General features: G+C 37.8%; 1 protein-coding gene across 1 annotated transcript in view; it reads left to right on the top strand.

The window, feature by feature from the left end:
- The window catches only part of LOC133518254 (uncharacterized), a 63,909-nt gene that overhangs the window by 19,854 nt on the left and 22,463 nt on the right, over positions 1-21,592 (top strand). Inside the window, 9 exon segments of the mRNA XM_061851886.1 lie at positions 228-3,290; positions 3,292-6,253; positions 6,684-6,858; positions 7,346-7,433; positions 12,533-12,828; positions 13,997-14,086; positions 14,448-14,645; positions 20,632-20,866; positions 21,014-21,348. Coding sequence (XP_061707870.1) covers positions 228-3,290; positions 3,292-6,253; positions 6,684-6,858; positions 7,346-7,433; positions 12,533-12,828; positions 13,997-14,086; positions 14,448-14,645; positions 20,632-20,866; positions 21,014-21,348 — 7,442 coding nt within the window.

Here is a 21,592-nt window from a genome sequence, read left to right as displayed (position 1 = left end):
ATTTTTATTTTATTTTGTTGTTTATTCTATATTATATTATACATACACATAATTATAATTAATTGATGATTATGATGAAGTTATGATCCAAGTATATTTTTTTGTAGATTTTGTATGCCTGTTTAGCTTGTTATTCATTAATTATTATATTATGTAAACATTTTTTGAATTTATCTCATACAAATCCATAAAATAAATAAATATTTTTTTTTTGTTTTATTTTACAGAATTATCCAAATTACACGCAGATGCATCCACCGGCGGCATCTAGAATTAGTCAACATCCCTCTTATCACCAGCAGATGGATGTCAATCCTCATCAATATGGGTTACCCCTTGGTCAGCAAAATCATGGGACGGTGCCACAACATCAACCACACCAAAACATGTCAAGCCACTCAAGTGGAATAGCTCCCGGCCTTCAAGGACATCCAAATGTTCATCTTCATCACGGAGGAGCGCCACCGCTTCATCATGTGGCACGCCAACCTTCGGGACCTCCATCCTCGGCTGCACCTTCGCATCCAGTTCCATCACAAATGCCTTACGGCTCACCCCATCATTCCATTTCTATGAATTACCAATCACATCAGGTGCAGCATCCTCTGGATGTAAATGTCACTAACCAGTACAATGCGCCTAAACCTCCGAACATGGACGCTGGAGCTGCGCAGTACCGCCCTCCCTTTCCCCCTCAACTATCTCCACAAATGTCGCCACGAGCACAAATGTCTCCACGGCAACAACAGCAACAACAACAACAACAGCAGCAGCAGCCATCTCAACTATCTCCCCGTCCTGTGATGTCTCCAGTGAAAGGGCCGAGTGCGTCGCCTCATGGTCCTAGAAACGTTGTTCAATCACCGAGTTCGGCAGGACCACCACCACCAACATCTACGTCATTTACAACTCAAAATACCCTTCAAGCCCTTGAGCAAATGGTTTTACCAGCAGGTTCAGAGTACTCATACCAACGCAACCCGGCGTCACCGGCCGTACCACATGTTGTTTCGTCACCTACGCAGTGGAATCAAAACAAGATTCCTCCTCAACCTATGAACAACGTAGTGCCGGTTGAGACTGAGCAACCTGCAAAACCTGGAGATCCACCAACACCACAACCGCCAGTATTAGCGGAATTGAATAAGACTAAACCTGTCGCGAACATGGACAAGGATATGGAAAAGAAGAGCACACTCGGCCAAAATTTGGCGGAGAATGATAACCCTCCGCATATTTTTATGCCACCGTCAAGTATTAGTAATGTTCCTAAAGAGAGTGCACCTATTAATACATCTAATGCCAGCCATAATATGACTTCAAACATTGTTAATTCGCCAAGTGTGTCTGAAACACCAGATCCACGTGAAAGTAATCAGTTAGGACCGCATCTGTCTAGCGAAAACAAAACTGAACCTATTGCTACCCCAAAACAAGAAGAAAACCCAGAGGCGGTTTTAGGCTCATTTGATACGGAACAAAAATTAGATACAAGTTCAAAACCAATAGAAAACAATGTAAGAAAAATTAATAACGAGCAATCAATAGGTCAAAACCCGCAATTGACCCAGGTCACAAACATAAACAATAAACCTATTGAACACCCTCTGATACCTTCACAAGTGAATAATTTATCAAACACTTTGAGTCATCCCCCTAATATGGCTACACCTACATCAAATCAGTATTTACCAGACAATCTACCTTCGCTAAATATAAACAGACAACAAGGATTTCCACCAAGCAATCTTCAAAATGTTTCTGGTAATATGCCAAATATATTGCCACCAGGTATTCCACCTAATTTACCATCTAACGTGTCAACTAGTTTGCAGAGTAATACCCCCCATAGTATTACCGCGAATTATCAAAGTGGACCGAGTGCACTACCTCCTGGAGCACAACCAGCGTCTAATGGGCAAACCAGTGCTACAACTAACCTTTCATTACAACATGTGAATATGACATCTAACACTATGTCACCCAGCTTACCACCACATAATACACAGGGTAATTTACCTTGTATGCCACCTGTTCACGCAAATTTACCAGGAAATATACCACAAAATTTACCTGGTGCCACAAGTAATATACCTAATTTGCCGCCAAACACACCTGCAAATATTTCTAACGTGCCAGGATTGCCTATGGGAGTACAAAATATGCATCCAAATATGGGTCCAAACATGGGGCCAAATATTCAGCAACCTAATCAACCAAACATGATGAGCAATTTGCCTCATAACGTTAATCCTAATATGATGATGTTGGGCCCAAACCCTATGCCACACCATCATATACCTGGTATGTATCCATCATCACATCACCAAGAAAGGGCATCACTGCAGCAGCAAATACAGGAGATATATTGTTTACCTCCTTCAGCTGAAAACCAAGAAAAAGTAAGGTGTCTTCAGGAAAGATTAGCCTTTTTGCAGCAACATGAAACAAATGATAAATGTAATGGTGGACCAAATTGTGCTATACAAAATCCAGTATACGGATCTAAAATGGTGGAGAGCCCTCAAGTTACTAGTACAACAGGACGAGGAAGAGGTAAAGGTCCTGCTAAACCTAGAAAACCTAGAGCCAAAAAAGAGAAATTGATTGGTACAATGCAACCTCTTGATCAACTTCCAGTATCTGAAGATTGTGTCACAGCGGGTACTGGACTGAAAAATAATTCTGAGATGGACATTGATTTAACTGAAGATACTACAAATTTAGACAGTAGTGCCATTATTATAGATGATCTTAATGGGGGCAAAGTGAAAAAATTAAGAGTTCCTCGTAAAAACAAAGAAAGAAAACCGCGAACTCCTAAAGAACCCAAGCCAGAAATGGGTGAAAAACCAGTTAAAGAACGGAAAAAACGTCAACCTAAAGATCCAAATGCACCCCCTAAAAGACGCAGAAATGCTAAAAAAGACGGTTCCGATGTTCAAGCAGACACTACTACTAATTACGATTTATTGGAGAAAGATCTCAACGATAGTAAATCAATGGATGCTTCAATGAATCAAAGTTTCATGAGTGTTGATTCCCTTAAAAATCCTCAAGATGGGTCAACTGCTGAAGAAACTAACGTCACTGATTTCGACGATATTCCTGTGTCAAAGATAGCAATAAAAGATCTATTGGAAGAAGCAGAGGCTAAAAGAGATCTAGAAGATAAAGACGATGATTTAGATGCTTTTAATCCTAAGAAGAGGACAGCGAAGAAACGGTCATCAGGAAGCGGAAGTTGTAAGAAAATTGCGCTGAAAAAAACTCCCGGCGGAGGAAGAAGAAAAAAAACGAGGTGGATTGATACCGGATTCGGATGGTGAACCTGATGATTTAATGTCTACACCTCCACCTTCCCCACCACCTGAAGGCGATGATAGTTTGAAACGAAGATCAGCCAGAAACACTCAACGTAAAAAATACACTGATGATGTTATGTTGCGTTTATCAGATGATGAATGTTTGGGAATACCTAATACGAAACAAGAGAAGAAACTTGATTCGGATGACCTACTTATGAATACCAAAGAGAATAGCAAGTTGGAAGGCACTCCTAAGCCGAACTATATTTATATAAATACATCTGAGGAAGATAATATGATCGTTCAACACGTTCTCGCTTGTCGTATGGGCAAAAGAGAACTTAAAAAGGAACCTCCGCCACCAGTGGAAGCTGGTCCGATACCGGACCCGGAGAAATCAGAAGAGACTGCTGTCAATGACAACCCTGAGGAAGTCAAATCAGAGACTGTACAGTCTGACGCGACTGAATTAAAGAATGAGTCTCAAGATGAAAATAAACCAGAAGAAAAACAAGAACTTGTAACCAAAACAGAAACAGTGCCAAAAGTAGAAGAACCAAAGGAAGATACTAATAAATCCGAAATTCGAAAAGATGACAATGAAGCAAAGGATGAAAAACCTGTAATTGTTGATGTTGAAGAATATTATGTCAAATACAGAAATTTCTCTTATTTACATTGCGAGTGGAAAACAGAAGAGGAGTTGTATAAGGGCGACAAACGCATATTTTCTAAAATAAAGAGGTTTAAACAAAAACAAGCCCAACAACTGAATATTTTTGAACTACTGGACGAGGAGCCCTTTAATCCTGACTATATAGAAGTCGAGAGAATCCTAGATATGTCTGAGCATGAAGATCCTGCAACGAATAGTAAACTGAAGTACTATTTAGTTAAATGGAAAAGTTTGCAATATGAAGATAGCACTTGGGAACTGGAAGAAAACATCGATGTTGACAAAATTAAACAATATAAAGTATTCAGTGAAATTCCACCAAAAGAGAAATGGAAATTTAAGAAACGGCCGTCTACAGATAATTGGGTCCAATTGAAGGAATCTCCTCTATATAAAGGAGGCAATACTTTGAGACCATATCAGTTAGAAGGTCTGAATTGGCTTCTATTTTCATGGCATAATAATCGCAACTGCATTTTAGCAGATGAAATGGGACTGGGCAAAACTATTCAAAGTTTGACATTTGTTAATGCCGTTTGGGAGTATGGTATACGAGGCCCCTTCCTTATAATAGCTCCACTGTCTACCATTCCTAATTGGCAAAGAGAGTTCGAAGGCTGGACAGATATGAATGTAGTGGTGTATCATGGTTCACAACAAAGTAAAAGTATGCTACAAGAGTATGAATTTTATTACAAAAATGATAAAGGTGAACCAATTGCAGAAATAACAAAGTTTAATGTTTTAATCACGACTTTTGAGATAATAGTAACAGATTTTCAAGAACTCAAGTTATTTAATTGGAGAGTATGTGTCATTGATGAAGCGCATCGTTTAAAGAATCGTAACTGCAAACTATTAGAAGGATTACGACAGCTGCATTTGGAACATAGAGTACTTTTGTCAGGTACTCCACTGCAAAATAATGTTAATGAGTTATTCTCCCTATTGAATTTCTTAGAACCCTCTCAATTTGCTAGTAATGATGCATTTTTGAACGAATTTGGGCAATTAAAAACTGAGTCAGAAGTGCTCAAGCTACAAGCCCTATTAAAACCCATGATGCTAAGAAGATTAAAGGAAGATGTTGAAAAAACACTTGCTCCTAAAGAAGAGACTATAATTGAAGTGGAATTGACTAACATACAAAAGAAATACTACAGAGCTATATTAGAAAGAAATTTCAGTTTCTTACAAAAGGGTACTGCTTCTGCGCAAAATATACCTAACTTGATGAATACTATGATGGAACTTAGAAAATGCTGTATTCATCCATATTTATTAAATGGTGCTGAGGATCAAATACAATTTGACTACAAGCAGACTTATGGCGAAGACGACGAAGCCTACTACAAAGCTCTCATTCAGTCATCAGGTAAAATGGTCTTGGTTGACAAGTTACTTCCTAAACTGAAGGCAGGCGGACATCGTGTACTGATTTTTAGTCAAATGGTAAGATGTCTTAATATATTAGAAGACTACCTTGTCTTTAGACGCTATCCTTACGAGAGAATTGATGGTCGAATCAGAGGCAATCTTAGGCAAGAAGCAATTGATAGATTCTCAAAACCTGACTCTGATAGATTTGTATTTTTGCTCTGTACTAAAGCGGGAGGTCTCGGTATCAATTTGACAGCTGCCGACACTGTTATTATTTACGACAGTGACTGGAATCCACAGAACGATCTACAAGCTCAAGCTCGTTGCCATCGTATCGGACAACAAAAAATGGTTAAGATCTATAGATTGATTTGTCGCAATACATATGAAAGAGAAATGTTTGATAAAGCGTCTATGAAACTTGGATTGGATAAAGCAATTTTGCAAAGTATGAACACTACACAAGGAAAAGAGACAGGGCTTAAACAATTGTCCAAGAAAGAAATTGAAGATCTCTTAAAGAAAGGCGCTTACGGGGCAGTAATGGATGAAGATAACGCTGGTGACAAGTTCTGCGAAGAAGACATTGAGATGATCTTGGCGCGGCGAACTCAGGTCATTCAAATGGAATCCGAAAAAGGATCCACGTTTTCGAAAGCTAGTTTCGCGTCTACTGATCAGCGATCTGATATCGATATCAGAGATCCAGACTTTTGGAACAAATGGGCTAAGAAGGCTGAAATTGACACCACAGAAAAGAAAGAAGATGAAGATTTAATCGTAACAGAGCCCAGGAAACGAACTGTTATCAAGCGATATGGACATGATGACGGCACTGTAGAAATGTCAGACATGGAAGTGACGCCAGATTCAGAGGAAGATGAAGAAGGTAAGCTTTATACTCCACACTTGACAGTTTCTTTATTTCAAAATGAGGAATATTTATGTCAAACAATTTGCACATTTTCGGGTAGTTAAAACATTTATTGGTTAACCAACTAAATACAAAACTTTACTTTAATCTCAACAAAATCTACCCTCAAATGGCTCCTTAAGCCAGGTTAATAGGTAGATTTTGTTTACTTTTATTTATATACCGTGTATAACATTTGTAATTCTTACTTTATTGGGCATAAAAATAGTACACTACAAATAAGTACTCTTTATTGCACATCTCAATACAGAAACAATAAAAATAATACTTACAGCACATAATAGTATTATTATTATATTCGATATTCAAAAACATTCACTCTTTGTCCCCCTGTTACTCATACTATAGGAGTTTCTTGAATTTACCTTTTGTTTATTTTTTACAGGTATCAGCTTACGAAGTAAAAGAAAGAAAGAAAAACTTGGAAGAAAGGGTAGACGATATGCAAGTGACGAATATATACCCCGTCACGAGGGTGTGCCGGTGGACGAGGAGGTCAACTACGGTTCTTGGACTAGATCAGAGTGCTTCAAGATTGAAAGAGGCTTACTTACATTCGGGTACGTTCTTTAATACGATTTTTCAATTGAAGTAATAATTGAAATAATTTATTAATGCATGTGGAGAATGGGTTACATATATTAGCTAAAATTGCTACTCTAGTAGTCTCACAAAACTCTACCTTTTCAGGCGTACATACATTTCAGGACGACACACACATACACACAATCACATTATATAATATCGATTTGAAATAATTTAACTTAATTCTATAACTAACATAAATAATTTAAATTATATTAAAATTAAATTAACGTATCATACATTTTGAAATTTTTAAACATTAAGTATCATTTAGGAAGTCTTTTATACTATAATAACATTTTTGTATGAGCCATTGTTTAATTAAATTCTTAAATTTATTTTATCATAGGTAAGTATTATGAGACTTCTAGAGATGTTAACTCCATATTCTTCACAAGTTTTTTAATGTATGCTTCCTTCTTAATAATAACAACTTATTATTACAATAATTTTACTTTACAGATGGGCGCGATGGGACGAAATTATTGACAAAAATCAATTTAGAAAAGGTTGGACTCTTCCTGTGATAGAAGATTGTGCCCGAATTATTGTAAGTATATTTTCTATTCGTTTATTATAGAGTTAACAGAAAAAATAAAATAAAAATCGGCTAAGTGCGAGTCGGACTCGAACAGGAAGGGTTCCGTACCATATCATCTATAGAAACGGTCACCCATCCAAGTACTGACCCCGCCCGACGTTGCTTAACATCGGTGATTGGATGAGAACCTCGAGCTTGGAAAGAAATATTTATTTTATTCTGTTTTTAGTATTTGTTGTTATAGGGACCGTGCGCGTTGGAGGGTCTGCCATCTTGTGGCCTGAATCGGAACCATAAACATGTACATTTACACGTCAGGTGTTTTCTTGTGCATAGTAGGTTCTGCCATCTTTTGGGCTATATCGGAACAAACATCACATATACGCCTCGCGCCAAAAATCTGACGGCTCCTGTGCTGCCTCCTATAGTTCATGCACGCGGCAACAGAAATACATAACCCATCAAAAAAATAAATGTGAAATGACAGCCAAGTTCAATATAAAATTAAGATAATGCGCCGTTGTTGTCTTCGTTTACAAAAGAATTGAGATCTATATGGATGTCAAGTTCTGTGTTGAAAATCCTGAATTTTTAGTTACAAGAATATGCAACGTTCTAAAATAAATTTATATAACAATTTCTTGTTTCTTGATTTTTGAACAAACCAAATTTTAGAAAAGTAAAATAGTCAAATATAGTATAATATAGCCTGTACGTAAAAACTAGCCAAGTCAAATCTTGAAAATGAATAACGCCCCAAGTCAAATAAATGCATTGTGTAAATAATTCTTCTTCTTCCTTCCCTTATCCCACCTATGTGGGGTCGGGTCTCCTTGTGAATTTGCGCCAGAGTGGTCGGTTCTGGGTTGTCTGTTCTTCGATGTTCAGGTTCTTTAGGTCGTTTCTAATATTGGACCACCATGTGGATTTTGGCCTGCCACTTCCTCTAGGGCGTTCGGGAAGGCTTAGCGCAATGTTTACTATATGGTCATTTCCTCTTCTTCGAGTGTGGCCGTACCATCGTAGACGAGATTCAAGGAGTTTGTCTTGAATTGGAGCCACTTTGAAACTTCCGCGAACGTACTCGTTTCTTATCCGGTCTAGTCTTGTGACACCACCAGCCCAGCGTAGCATCTTCATCTCATTTACGTGAAGGGTTTGCTCGTGGTATTTCTTTATGGCCCAGCACTCAGAGCCATATAGCATGGCAGGTCTCACGGCCATTTTATACACCTTTCCTTTCGCTTTAATGGGCATACGGTTGTCACATAGAACCCCTGATAAGCTTCGCCATTTGAGCCATGCCGCTTGTGTTCTGTGGGAGACGTCTGCATCTATATTGGCATCGGATGAGATGACATATCCTAGGTATTTAAACTTTGTTACCTTAGGTACAGGATGTTCTCCGATGCACACGTCTCTGTCGTCGTCTTGGACTTCGGTAGAAAATTTGCATTGCATGTACTCAGTTTTGCTCCTGCTAATCTTGAGGCCATTTTGTTCCAATGCCTTAGTCCAGGATGTAAGTTGGGTCTGCATGTCTTCAGCTGACTTGGTTAAGAGTACTACGTCGTCCGCGTATAGCATACACCATGGCACCGGCAGTTGTATATCCTTGGTTAAATAATCTATTACTAAATTAAACAGTAAAGGGCTTAAAGTGGATCCCTGATGAACACCAACTTGGACTTCGAACGGTTCGCTAAGGCCAGCTGGGCTTTTGACTCGAGTTGTGCAGTTGTGATACATGTCCCTGATTATGCTGATATATTTTTCGGGAATGTTTTGTGCCCTGATCGCTTGCCACACTAATTTTCGGGGAACTCTGTCAAAGGCCTTTTCTAAATCAATAAAGACAACATGCAGGTTCTCTTTGTTTTTCCATAACGATTCGCAATGCGTGAATAGCATCTGAAGTCGACTTATTTGCTGTGAAGCCAAATTGATTTTCAGATAGTGTTATTTGGTCTAGTATACGTCTACTTATAATTCGCTCCCAAATTTTGAGGGTGTGTGATGTTAATTTGATTCCTCTGTAATTTGCACATTCGTTAACATCTCCTTTATTTTTGAAAAAAGGTGCCAAGTAACTATTTCGCCAGGAATTAGGAATACTACCAGTTGAGAGAATAAGGTTGAATAATTTCGTTAGCCAGTTAATTCCAATATTACCCAGCATTTTCCAGATTTCGGCCGGGGTTTCATCGGGGCCAACTGCTTTCCTATTCTTCATCTTTCTTACTGCGAGTATCACTTCATCTTCACTAATAGCTGGAATCGGTCCAGCGGTAGGTATTAAATCTGGTAGTGCCTCACTAGGAAATTCTTCATTTGAGAGTTCATCAAAGTAATCCCTCCACCGCGTTTTTATGGCTTCATCAGAGGTAAGAAGGTTCCCTAATTTGTCCTTGATATATTTATTAGTTTTGATATCCAAAGTATTTCGAAAACGTTGTTTTGCAATTTTGAATAGTTCAGTGTCCTCCTTAGCCGTTTCGATTTTGTTATAGAAACCCACCCTGGCAGCAGCTCTTTCTTGTGCAACCGTTCTTTTAGTTTCTAATTTAGTAGCATTGTGTAAATAATTATCTGTTTAAATTTAAGATTAAATATATATTTCCTATTAAGCAGCAAACATTGTGGTAGTATCAAGAAACAAGAAATTGTTATATAAATTCATTTTAGAACGTTGCATGTTCTTGTAACTAAAAATTCAGGATTTTGAACACAGAACTTGGCATCCATATAGATCTCAATTATTTTGTAGGCGAAGACAACAACGGCGCATTATCTTAATTTTATATTGAACTTGGCTGTCATTTCACATTTATATTTTTGATGGATGTTTATATGGACTTTTTGTACAGAAATTATGTTAGTGTTAATAATGTTTTTTTTTTTTTGTAAAATTACTGTATTTTCTAAGTTTACGCTGTATAGTTTTCTTTTTTGTGTTATTTTCTATATTTTCTTGTACCTTAAAATATTAGGATGAATTGCCCATTCATTATCTGCAATTTTTCTTACACGTTTTCGGTTTATATATATTTGGCCGAGTCGGGGCGGTATAATGTGCGTAGGCCGTTATATTCTATTATAGAACTTTCTTGTGCCTTGATTTGACTCGGATCTAGATTAATAAGATGTACTCCGTCTAAGGTTTTAATTGTAGAGAGTGCAACGTAAGCCTGCCCTCTGCTAAATATTGAGGAGCCTATATCAAGAAGAGCGCCGTCAAGACTAAGGCCTTGTGATTTGTGGATAGTAATAGCATATACAAAGCAAATAGGGAATTGACCCGATGAACATAATGCATTACTTAATATCTGAAACTTAGTCTTGACACTGTCTAATTCGTATATTAAATTATGATCAAATATGATTGTAATTTTACGTGCGTTATTGTTGTTGTTGACGTTCCAATGTACCTTTTCTATTTTTCCAACGGATCCGTTTACCAGCCGCTTACTGACATTTTTGTTTCTTCGCAACATTACACGTGCACCTATTTTTATTATGATAAAATGTTCTAAGCCAGCGGTTATTGATGAATCATCTTCGTTCTTTTTCAGTACTTCGTTTACTCTTGTTTTTAAATACCGTGGACAGTCTATTTCGTCTGTGGAATTAAATTTAATATCTGGTTGTTCCATACTTGCCAACATTGCATTATTAAACTGATTGCAGATATTTTTAGTGGGAAATTAGCATACAGTATTATCGGGCAACAGTTTAAAATAAGTTATAATTTCCTTAAGCAGGTCGTTGTGGTTTTTAGCGGTCAATTTAAGGGGTCGATTAGACAAAGCATACCTGCTTGAGTTTTTATTACACCCATTCTTACTCGATCCAACATTTCTCTCTGGAGGTAGTTGGAGAAGACCGCCAAACGACACTATATGAATTCAAAATATATGTTTTTTATTTCAATCGAAATTTTTTATAATTTTCTGTTTCACTTTCTCCCCCACCTAATAGCCAACCTTGTTGCCAAATATCAAGTTTCCAGGTCATCTGGAAGTGGGTTAGGTTTTGGATCTATATCAAAATATGTTTTTTTTTTTCAATCAAATTTTCAATAATTTTCTGTTTTCCGATTTTTCTCTAATGTACACTTAATAGCCTACCTTGTAGCCAAATATCAAGTTTCTAGGTCATCTGGAAATGGGTTAAATTTTTGATCCATATCATTATATGATTTTTTTAAATCGAATTTTCAATAATTTTCTGTTTTTCGATTTTTTCCCCTATGTACACCTAATAACCTACCTTGTTGCCAAACATCAAGTTTCTAGGTCATCTGGAAGTGGGTTAGGTTTTTGACCTATATCGATTTATGATTTTTTCAATAATTTTCAGTTTTCAGATTTTTTCCCTAATGCACATCTAATAGCATACCTTGGTGCCAAATTTCAACTTTCTAAGTCACCTGGAAGTGGTGGAAGGTTTTTGATCTATAAGTCAGTCAGTCACAAAAATGCCGGTTTTTAAACATTAATATATCAATAACTTATTGAGCTACGTCTATGAAATTTTGTATTTTAGACAAGCTAAGGAGTTTGAATAACTGTGCCAAATTTCATGTGTGTACGTTAAATAGGTTTCAAGTTGTGAAGGGGTCAAAAGTAGCTCGAAATGATTCGTGTAATATTACACACGGTTGCGTCGCCAGTTCCTTTTTCTTTGAACTTGGCTGGACACGCTACCACGTGTCTAGATCTGTAGAAATTTCAACTGGCTATCACAGTTCATGAGATACAGCCTGGTGACAGACGGACGGACGGACGGACGGATGGACGGACAGCGAAGTCTCAGTAATAGGGTCCCGTTTGACCTTTTGGGTACGGAACCCTAAAAATCACTACTTCATTCTTTTAAAATGAATTAATAGTTACGAGTATTATTCTCCAAACGTATAACTTCTCATGTTCTGAATGATGACTTGCCATGCTAATACCGAGAAAGTTATAGACTTTTGCTGAGTTCAGTGTGCTTTTCTGATTATACAACTTGCAATTGAAGCTCCACATTTGCATGTTGTATACATATTATATGATGTTGGAATAGTTATTGGAACCATTACTATAATCTTCATTTTAAACTTATAGGTCCTGTATTGCCTGCGGCACTACAAAGGGGATGAAAAGATTAGAAACTTTATTTGGGATTTAATTGAACCCTGTGAAAACGGAGAAGTAACAATATCTCGAAATCATAGTGGACTTCATAATCCTGTTCCACGAGGCAGAAATGCTAAAAAGAAAAACCGACCCAAAGACTTACCAAAACCCAATGATGTACCAAGGTGGGAAGATCCTAACCATTGGAGTTCAATAGAAAAATATGACTGTGAGGCATATTTGGAATCAAGTTATAAGAAGCATTTGTTTAGACATGCAAACAAGTAAGTCAAATTTTATACATCTGCCTTTATTTTAACAATAATATGATCCTGAAAATTACATTTAATACTTCAATAATGTTTTAAATCAGATTTATGTAATACTTGAAATCATATTTATTTTGATACCTTACTAGACTAGTAGACTACCTCCCAAGTCTTCTTCATGTGGATTTCAAAAGAATACAAAGAAAACTAGCTACAAGCCTCGATAATTAACTAGTAGAGCCCGCGCACACTGAGAGCAGTCTAGAGTTCCACGTTCCGCGTTCAGATTCTCCCTTCTTTACAATGTAGGTAGCTACTAACTACTACACAGGAGGCGTTCAGACCACGGCGACTAGTGACAACCTGACAACGCCGGCGTTCTAGAGTTCTAGAGCCGCCGAGACAAAGAATGCTAGAACGCCGCGATGTCAACCGCCGTTGATAGAATAAACTTTTGACCTATTCAGAGAAAGGTGTATTGTGTTTATTTAAATCTTAATAGACAAGAAATTTAAAACTTTAATTAAGTATTTATTTATTATTATTTTATTAAGTCAGTAAATTCATAATTATTTTAATACATTTTATTATTCCAGCCTTAATATTATATTTATTGTCTACTATATTAATTTTAGCTCATTTGACTGGTAAAACAGGTATATTGATATTGTATAGCTTGATGTTTAGACTTTTAAAAGCCACTCTGTGTGCATTAGAGCGCTTTCATATACCAAGCGGTCAGCACTGTTACCGGAACGCATAACACCAGACTGCTCTTTGTATGCGCGGGCTCTTAATTGTTTGTCTTACTCTTTCAGTTTGACCTGTGTATTTGTAAGAAAGGGATAAAACATAAATTACTAAATGAGGCTTGTAAAGTTTGAATAAGGGGGTTAGTATGTATCTATGGCAGCGGTTCCTAACCTGGGGGTAAAACTGGTATTTCACGGGGGTAATAGGCTTAATTAAAGATAACAAAGATTAGACCTATAAGAAAGACTTGATGATTATTGGGAAGAGGGTTAAAATCAGGATCCCTAGTTAGTCTTAGGGGTGATAGGACTCAAAAGGTTAGGAACCACTGATCTATGGAATTATGTTTTTGTATCTATTCTTTTCCGCAGATCCATACTTAAACGACCAATAAAATCACGTTAAGTAATAAAAAATTCTTATGTTTCAGGGTCTTGCTGAGAGTTCGCATGATGTATTATATTAAACATGAAGTTATTGGTGATTACGCCACCCAAATTGAGAGTGGAATACATGCTAGGTGAGTTAATCGTATTTTATGCAACCGTTGTTTAAGAGAGGTCGAAAAAGGCGAGTGGCGTGAGTAACAATTTGAGGCGAAGCCGAAAATTGTTAATAAAGACGCCACGAGTATTTTTTGACTCAGCTAAACAACGTTGTATACAATACTTTTTCTACTATCCCTATCTATCTATTATATAAATCGTCGCCGAGTAACCACAACACAAGCCATATTAAGATCACTGTGGCACTAGGTCGATTTGTTCCATAATATTGATTTAGTAATTTTTACTTGCATCGACATCACTTAAGTAATTTTCTATTTTGATTAGGTTTATAGTCGAAGGTCACTTAGGTCAGATGTTGTATTACTGTGTCAGCTCGCTGGGCATGCGCGTGCCGCGGGGTGTGGACAGCGCGCCGCCGCGCGTGTGGTGGGACGCGGAGTGCGACGTGTCGCTGCTGGTGGGCACGTACGTGCACGGCTACGAGAACTACCTCGCCATGCGCTCCGACCCGCAGCTGTGCTACGTCGACAAGCTCGGCCCGCCCGACGACGCCGAGTGCACCGATATCAAGTCAGTACGATACAAAGAGTAACCAACGCACATAGGGGTAACTTCACGATCTACGAGGCCAAAAGTTCATTTATCAAAACAACAAATACCATTGTAATAAGGGCTACCTGACGTAGATGACCATTTGACGGGTAGATAACAAACCCCCCCCCCCCCCACCCCCGTTTGCGCGTTCTGGTCAGTTTCTTATCAGTCGGAATTTGATCGAGTTACTTCGCGTACATTACTTGTTCTCGGCGCTCTCCAAACAGTAAAACTTTGAAGGTGTGATTTTATGGTGTTGACTGATCAATAGTGAAAAAAATTCATGGATTCTGAATCAACAGGTTTGTAATTTATGGATTATATAGAAAATACTTTTATTTATTTATTTTTAAGGTCATTTTAAAGCTTAGATGCCGGGCCGTTTTGTACGTAGTTTTTCGCAAGAAAAAAAACTTCGTTAGTTAAATAGTTATACTTTAGGGGTAGATCAGGCTATGTTTTTTTTAAATATGTAGTTTATTGTTTGTCTTGTTCGAGAAACAAAGATTTGGTTCCGCATATTTCCGCCAATGCATGATTTTCATACTTTGAAAATAATTAGTCATATTGCATAAAAATCCACTTTTTCTTCTATTGAGTTTAAATGAGATGTTTATTAAATTTGTTTTAGGTTCACCAAACACGTTAGGAATGAGAATCGTGACTAGGACACATATGTTTGATCTCTTGAAAAATGAAAATTTACCTACTTTGGATGAAAAACTGTGTTCCTTGAAAGATCCACTTTTGTCTGGTGAAGGCTACACCAATGACCAAATTGAGATATTTAAAAGAAATTTTGCCTATTTTAAGTCAGAAATGAAAAATAGATGGTGTAAAGCACAGTTTAAAGAAGACAGATTTATAAAAAACAATCACACTTGGCTGCAAAACTGAAACTGGTTTGCTAGTAGATATGCCAAAGGCGAATTTCGGCAACACAAATGATGGCAACACAAGCCGAAGATTTTTTGAGGACCCTAAAGTGGCATCAGATATCACAGGAATAAGTTACGAGCTTATATACCGATTAAAAGTCATTTTAGAGACTATCTCAAGTGGCCACAAAATCGACCCAGAAAAATACGATCATTACGCAAAAGCAACTGCTGAATTATATGTTAGTTTATACGGGTGGCATCCCATGACCCCCACGATGCATAAAATTCTTGTGCATGGCGCAGTAATTATAAAAAATGCGTTATTACCAATTGGGCAGCTGACAGAAGAAGCCGCAGAAGCGCGCAACAAGCACTTCCGGTCTTATCGTTTAGACTTCGCAAGGAAGTTCTCAAGAGAAAGCTGTAACAGAGACATCTTCAACCGGCTTCTCTTGAGTTCGGACCCTTTGATGAGCTGTAGGCGAAAAATTAAAAAAAGCGGCCAAGTGCCAGTCGGACTCGCGCATGAAGGGTTCCGTACCATTTAAGACGTATTAAAAAAAATCTACTTACTAGATCTTGTTCAACATTTTACCACTTTGGAAGTGTCTCTCGCGCAAACTATTCAGTTTCGAAAAAAATTATATTAGGAACCTAAATATCATTTTTGAAGACCTATCCATAGATACCCCACACGTATGGGTTTGATGAAAAAAGATTTTGATGAGTTTCAGTTCTAAGTATGGGGAACCCCCAAAATTTATTGTTTTTTTTCTATTTTTGTGTAAACATTATAATGCGGTTTATAGAATACATCTACTTACCAAGTTTGAACAGTATAGCTTTTATAGTTTCGGAAAAAAGTGGCTGTGACAGAATCGGACAGACAGACGGACATGACGAATCTATAAGGGTTCCGTTTTTTGCCATTTGGCTACGGAACCCTAAAAAGGGAGCACAGTACTTTCCTGCCAGAGACATTAGGAATGCTGTTGTCTGCTGATCCAAACCCAGAGAGCTCTTAAGGAAGTGAAGAAGAAAACATTGCGAGTGTTTAATTGACCATTTAAAATGTTTATTTAAAATAATAAATAATGATAAACCTTATTGTTTTGTTTTATATATGTACCTATACAAATAGCTAATTCCCATTTTGTATCAATGTAAAATTTGTATAGAAGTGCTCAATTATGATAAAGAACTACTTAAAAAATATATTTTTTGTAACAAAAACAGTTGTTTTGACTTCGTAACATGTTTTATTACACCTGAAAATACAAAAATAATTTTGGCCGCGTAGATCGTGAATTTACCCCTATGTGCAACACGGGTTTGATGAAAAAAAAAAATTTTTTTTAATTTTATGACGTATAAAAAAAAACTATTCACTAGATCTCATTCAAACCAATTTTCGGTGGAAGTTTGCATGGTAATGTATATCATATTTTTTTTTTAGATTTTTCATTCTGTTATTTTAGAAGTTAGAGGGGGGGGGGGGGGGACACAAATTTTTTCACTTTGGAAGTGTCTCTCGCGCAACCTATTCAGTTTAGAAAAAAATTATATTAGAAACCTAAATATCATTTTTGAAGACCTATCCATAGATACCCCACACGTATGGGTTTGATGAAAAAAATTTTTTTTAAAATTTTATGACGTATTAAAAAAAAACTACTTACTAGATCTCGTTCAAACCAATTTTCGGTGGAAGTTTGCATGACAATGTATATCATATATTTTTTTTAGTTTTTTCATTCTGTTATTTTAGAAGTTACGGGGGGGGGGGGGGGGGGGGGGGACACATTTTACCACTCTGGAAGTGTCTCTCGCGCAAACTATTCATTTTAGAAAAAAATGATATAAGAAACCTCAATATCATTTTTGAAGACCTATCCATAGATACCCCACACGTATGGGTTTGATGAAATAAGATTTTTTGAGTTTCAGTTCTAAGTATGGGGAACCCCCAAAATTTATTGTTTTTTTTCTATTTTTGTGTGAACATCTTAATGCGGTTCATAGAATACATCCACTTACTAAGTTTGAACGGTATAGCTCTTATAGTTTCGGAAAAAAGTGGCTGTGACATAATCGGACAGACAGACGGACATGACGAATCTACATATAAGGATTACGTTTTTTGCTGAGTTTTTTTTGGCCTGAAAATGATTTTCTCTGATATTCGTTGTTGCTACTCTTTTCATGTCTGCAATATGTTCCATCGCATATCAAAATCAGGCAATCTGTAGTATTATGTAGTTTTTTTGCAACGCTACTAGTTTGAATTTCTATTAACCATCGTCTTGTTTGAGAATGCATACCAAACTTGTGCGATACAATATCATTTTCAAAAGCCTCTATGACACTATGACAATATTCAGATATTAGTTGATGTGCTTCCAGCTCAAATATAGAACACAATAATCTATTAGATCCACCAGTCCGTAACTTAGTAAAAAATATTATCAATGCTTGCATTACTGTGCGTTTAGAGTTATTATGCATTGATGTAACCTCTTTTGTCAAATCATTGATGTTTTCCCAACTCAGACCAGTGAAAACATGAATTTGTTCCCCTGAAATTGATTGATCTTTTATTCTATTGAATAAAGTAGATTCAATTTTTAGGGTTCCGTAGCCAAATGGCAAAAAACGGAACCCTTATAGATTCGTCATATCCGTCTGTCTGTCAGATTATGTCACAGCCACTTTTTTCCGAAACTATAAGAGCTATACTGTTCAAACTTAGTAAGTGGATGTATTCTATGAACCGCATTAAGATGTTCACACAAAAATAGAAAAAAAAACAATAAATTTTGGGGGTTCCCCATACTTAGAACTGAAACTCAAAAAATCTTTTTTCATCAAACCCATACGTGTGGGGTATCTATGGATAGGTCTTCAAAAATGATATTGAGGTTTCTAATATCATTTTTTTCTAAAATGAATAGTTTGCGCGAGAGACACTTCCAAAGTGGTAAAATTTGTGCCCCCCCCCCCCCCCCCCCCCCGTAACTTCTAAAATAACAGAATGAAAAATCTAAAATGTTATGTCTAAGGTTGTTGAGAAAGCTATGTTTGTAAGACTAATTTATTATTTAACTTTACATAACATACTATTGCCTGAACAATTTGGATTTCGAAAGTCACGCTCTACTGAACTGGCTTGTTTTGATTTTATTAAGGAAATATCAGAGGCTGTTAATGACAAACTACCAGTGGCATCAATATTTCTTGACATGAGTAAAGCTTTTGACTGTGTTAACCACTCGAAGCTCCTTTCCAAACTTAGTGGCTATGGCATTAGGGGTAATGCCCTTGATTGGATAAGAAGTTACTTAGCCAACCGAATCCAATGTACTGAAATCTCAGGGTCGTGTCAATAGGTCAGGGGTACCACAAGGGAGTAATTTAGGCCCTTGTAATTGTTCTTGCTATACATCAATGATCTTCCGCAAGCAACATCGCAAAGGTGTATACTTTTCGCAGACGACACAACATTAATAATAAAAGGAACTGACAAAACCATGTATGAGTCGAGCGTAAATAATGCACTGACCGACGTTAACACATGGATAGAAAATAATGACCTTAAAATTAATATAAACAAGACTTCATTACTCTAGACTAAGAAATTCAATTTCTATTCGGGCCGCGTTAACTGCTTATCATGGGTATGTGTCGTCCACTCTCAATTATGGACTCTTACTCTGGGGCAATTCTGTTGACGTTCAGAGGGCATTTATAATTCAGAAAAAATGTTTGCGTGAATTAGGTGGGGTTAGATTTGACGATAGTTGCAGACCTCTATTCCAAAAGTTTAAAATTCTCCCCTTAGCCTGTATGTACATTTTAAAGGCATGCCTATTTACTAAAAGCCACCCAGGATATTTTAAAAAGCGAGAAGACATGTTTGCAAGAGAGCTACGAGCCCAGTATAAAAATATGATACACCAGCCAGAATGTAAAAGCGATATCTATAGGAAAAATGCGTATAACATGTGTATTGTTTTGTATAATAAGCTCCCTCATGAATTGAGAATGTTGCGTGAAAATGAATTTAGGATAAAACTGACTAAATGGCTACAAGACAATTGCTTTTATACTGTTAAGGACTATTTAAATTTCAAATTGTAATTTTTAATTTTTAATTATCATATTATGACATAACTTTGACATACCTACCAATCTATTTTAGTTTAGCTTAGTATTTCTATTTTAATCTCATTTGTTTTTATTTACATTATGTCATTGTTTTTAATAGGATTATCAAAATTTTATGCATGTACCTGATGTACTCTACTAGTAAATGAAAATTACAAACATTTTGTATGTTGGCTTTATGTCGACTGAATACTGATACTAAAACTGTTTTAAGACCTTATTGTAACGTATTCTTGTAAATTCCTAATTTCTAATTTCTAAAAAAAAATATATGATATACATTGCCATACATCCCGATAACAATATACACTCATTTATTCATCATTTTCATCAATAACAACAACCACAAAACGAAAAGACCCAAATGAACAAGTCATTACTTGCAACCGCGCCTATCCGATCCCAACACTTAGTATTTGATAAGTAATTGGCTCAAAATGTGGGTACGAAACCAATCAAAATCACAAAAAACGTCACACCAACCGGACGATGCAACCAACGGGTGGCTTGACCCCGGCGCTCGTGCGCAGAAAATTCAAATTCAGCAATGATAACTCATTGCCTAGTCTCGGTCTCCGCAAGTATCTCGGCCCATTTTGGCCGAGAGCCGAGACCGAGATATCGGCTCGATTTTTGGCCGAGAATGCCGAGACCGAGACCGAGATCTCGGTCAGACCTTCCCGAGCGGCTCGGCCAAGGTCGCGCTCGCCCGAGGAAAACGTGCGCTCTGCCTCTGCCGAGGCACGTCTACTCATGTTCGCTATGTGTGGACCCGCCTATTTGTGACATATCAAAGTTCGAGCGGATTTTCGTATCTGAATATTTTCTTCGAGCCACGACGGCCTTCGTTAGGGCCCCCTGAAGCTCTGAAAATATTTCCTACTAAAACGTCTTTAATATCTCAATCGCTCGTTTAGGAGTGAAGAAAGAAAAGTCCGCGGCAGTGCAGTCGGCGACGAAGACTGCACGGACGACGTGTCGAGCGGCGCCGGCGCCACGTCGCCCGCCGCGTCGCCGCGCCCCGACGACGACGGCGCCAGCGGCCACCAGTGGCCGTCCATGCAGGACCTCAACACCCGCCTGCGGCGCCTCATCACGGCCTACCAGAGGAACTACAAGCGCGAGGAGCTCAAGCTGCAACAAAAGGCTAAGGTGCAGAATATATACACGACCAGAATATAAAATATTCCGAAAAACATAATATCTTAGAGAAGTCAACATTCATTGTGGACAACCCGATGTACATCGATCACCGTGATTTTTTAATCGTACATTTTTTAATCCTTTAATTTCGTCCAGAAGATGGAGCGCCGGGAGCGCATGGAGCAGCTGGCCCGCGACGAGGTGTCGGCGTGGCGCTGGAGCCGCGCCGACGAGGAGGCGTTCCGGCGCACCGTGGCGTCCTACGGCGTCGAGTTCGACCCCGCCACCAAGAGCCTGCGCTGGGGCCGCTTCCGCTCCCTCGCTCGCCTCGACTCCAAGAGCGACGACGCTCTCACCGACTACCTGAAAGCTTTTATGGCTATGTGCAAGCGCCAGTGCGGGCTCTCTGTGGGCGAAGCTGAGCTGCCCACGAGGGCGGATCTCAAAGCAGAGCCAATTGGCGAAGAAAGAGCTATCGCTACGCTTGAAAGGTAGGTGTGAAATGTATCTCTTGCTCTAACCAAATTACGTGAATCATAATATAGTACATTGTAGGAGAGGATGGAAAACCGCTCAAAGATGGACGAGTGAGTTTGAGAATTATGAGTCAAATAATACGAGTCCATTTTTAGCGTTTCCGGTCGAGGTATTAGATAGTGCTTTTCACGACTACTGCGAGGAAATAATAAAACACTTGCATAACTATAACTTATAAGTACTTTAAGGCGCTCTTAT

This window comes from Cydia pomonella, chromosome 5 (genome assembly GCF_033807575.1).
Source record: "Cydia pomonella isolate Wapato2018A chromosome 5, ilCydPomo1, whole genome shotgun sequence".
In the NCBI taxonomy this organism is placed as follows: domain Eukaryota; kingdom Metazoa; phylum Arthropoda; class Insecta; order Lepidoptera; family Tortricidae; genus Cydia; species Cydia pomonella.
This window is presented reverse-complemented; position numbering and strand designations above follow the sequence as displayed.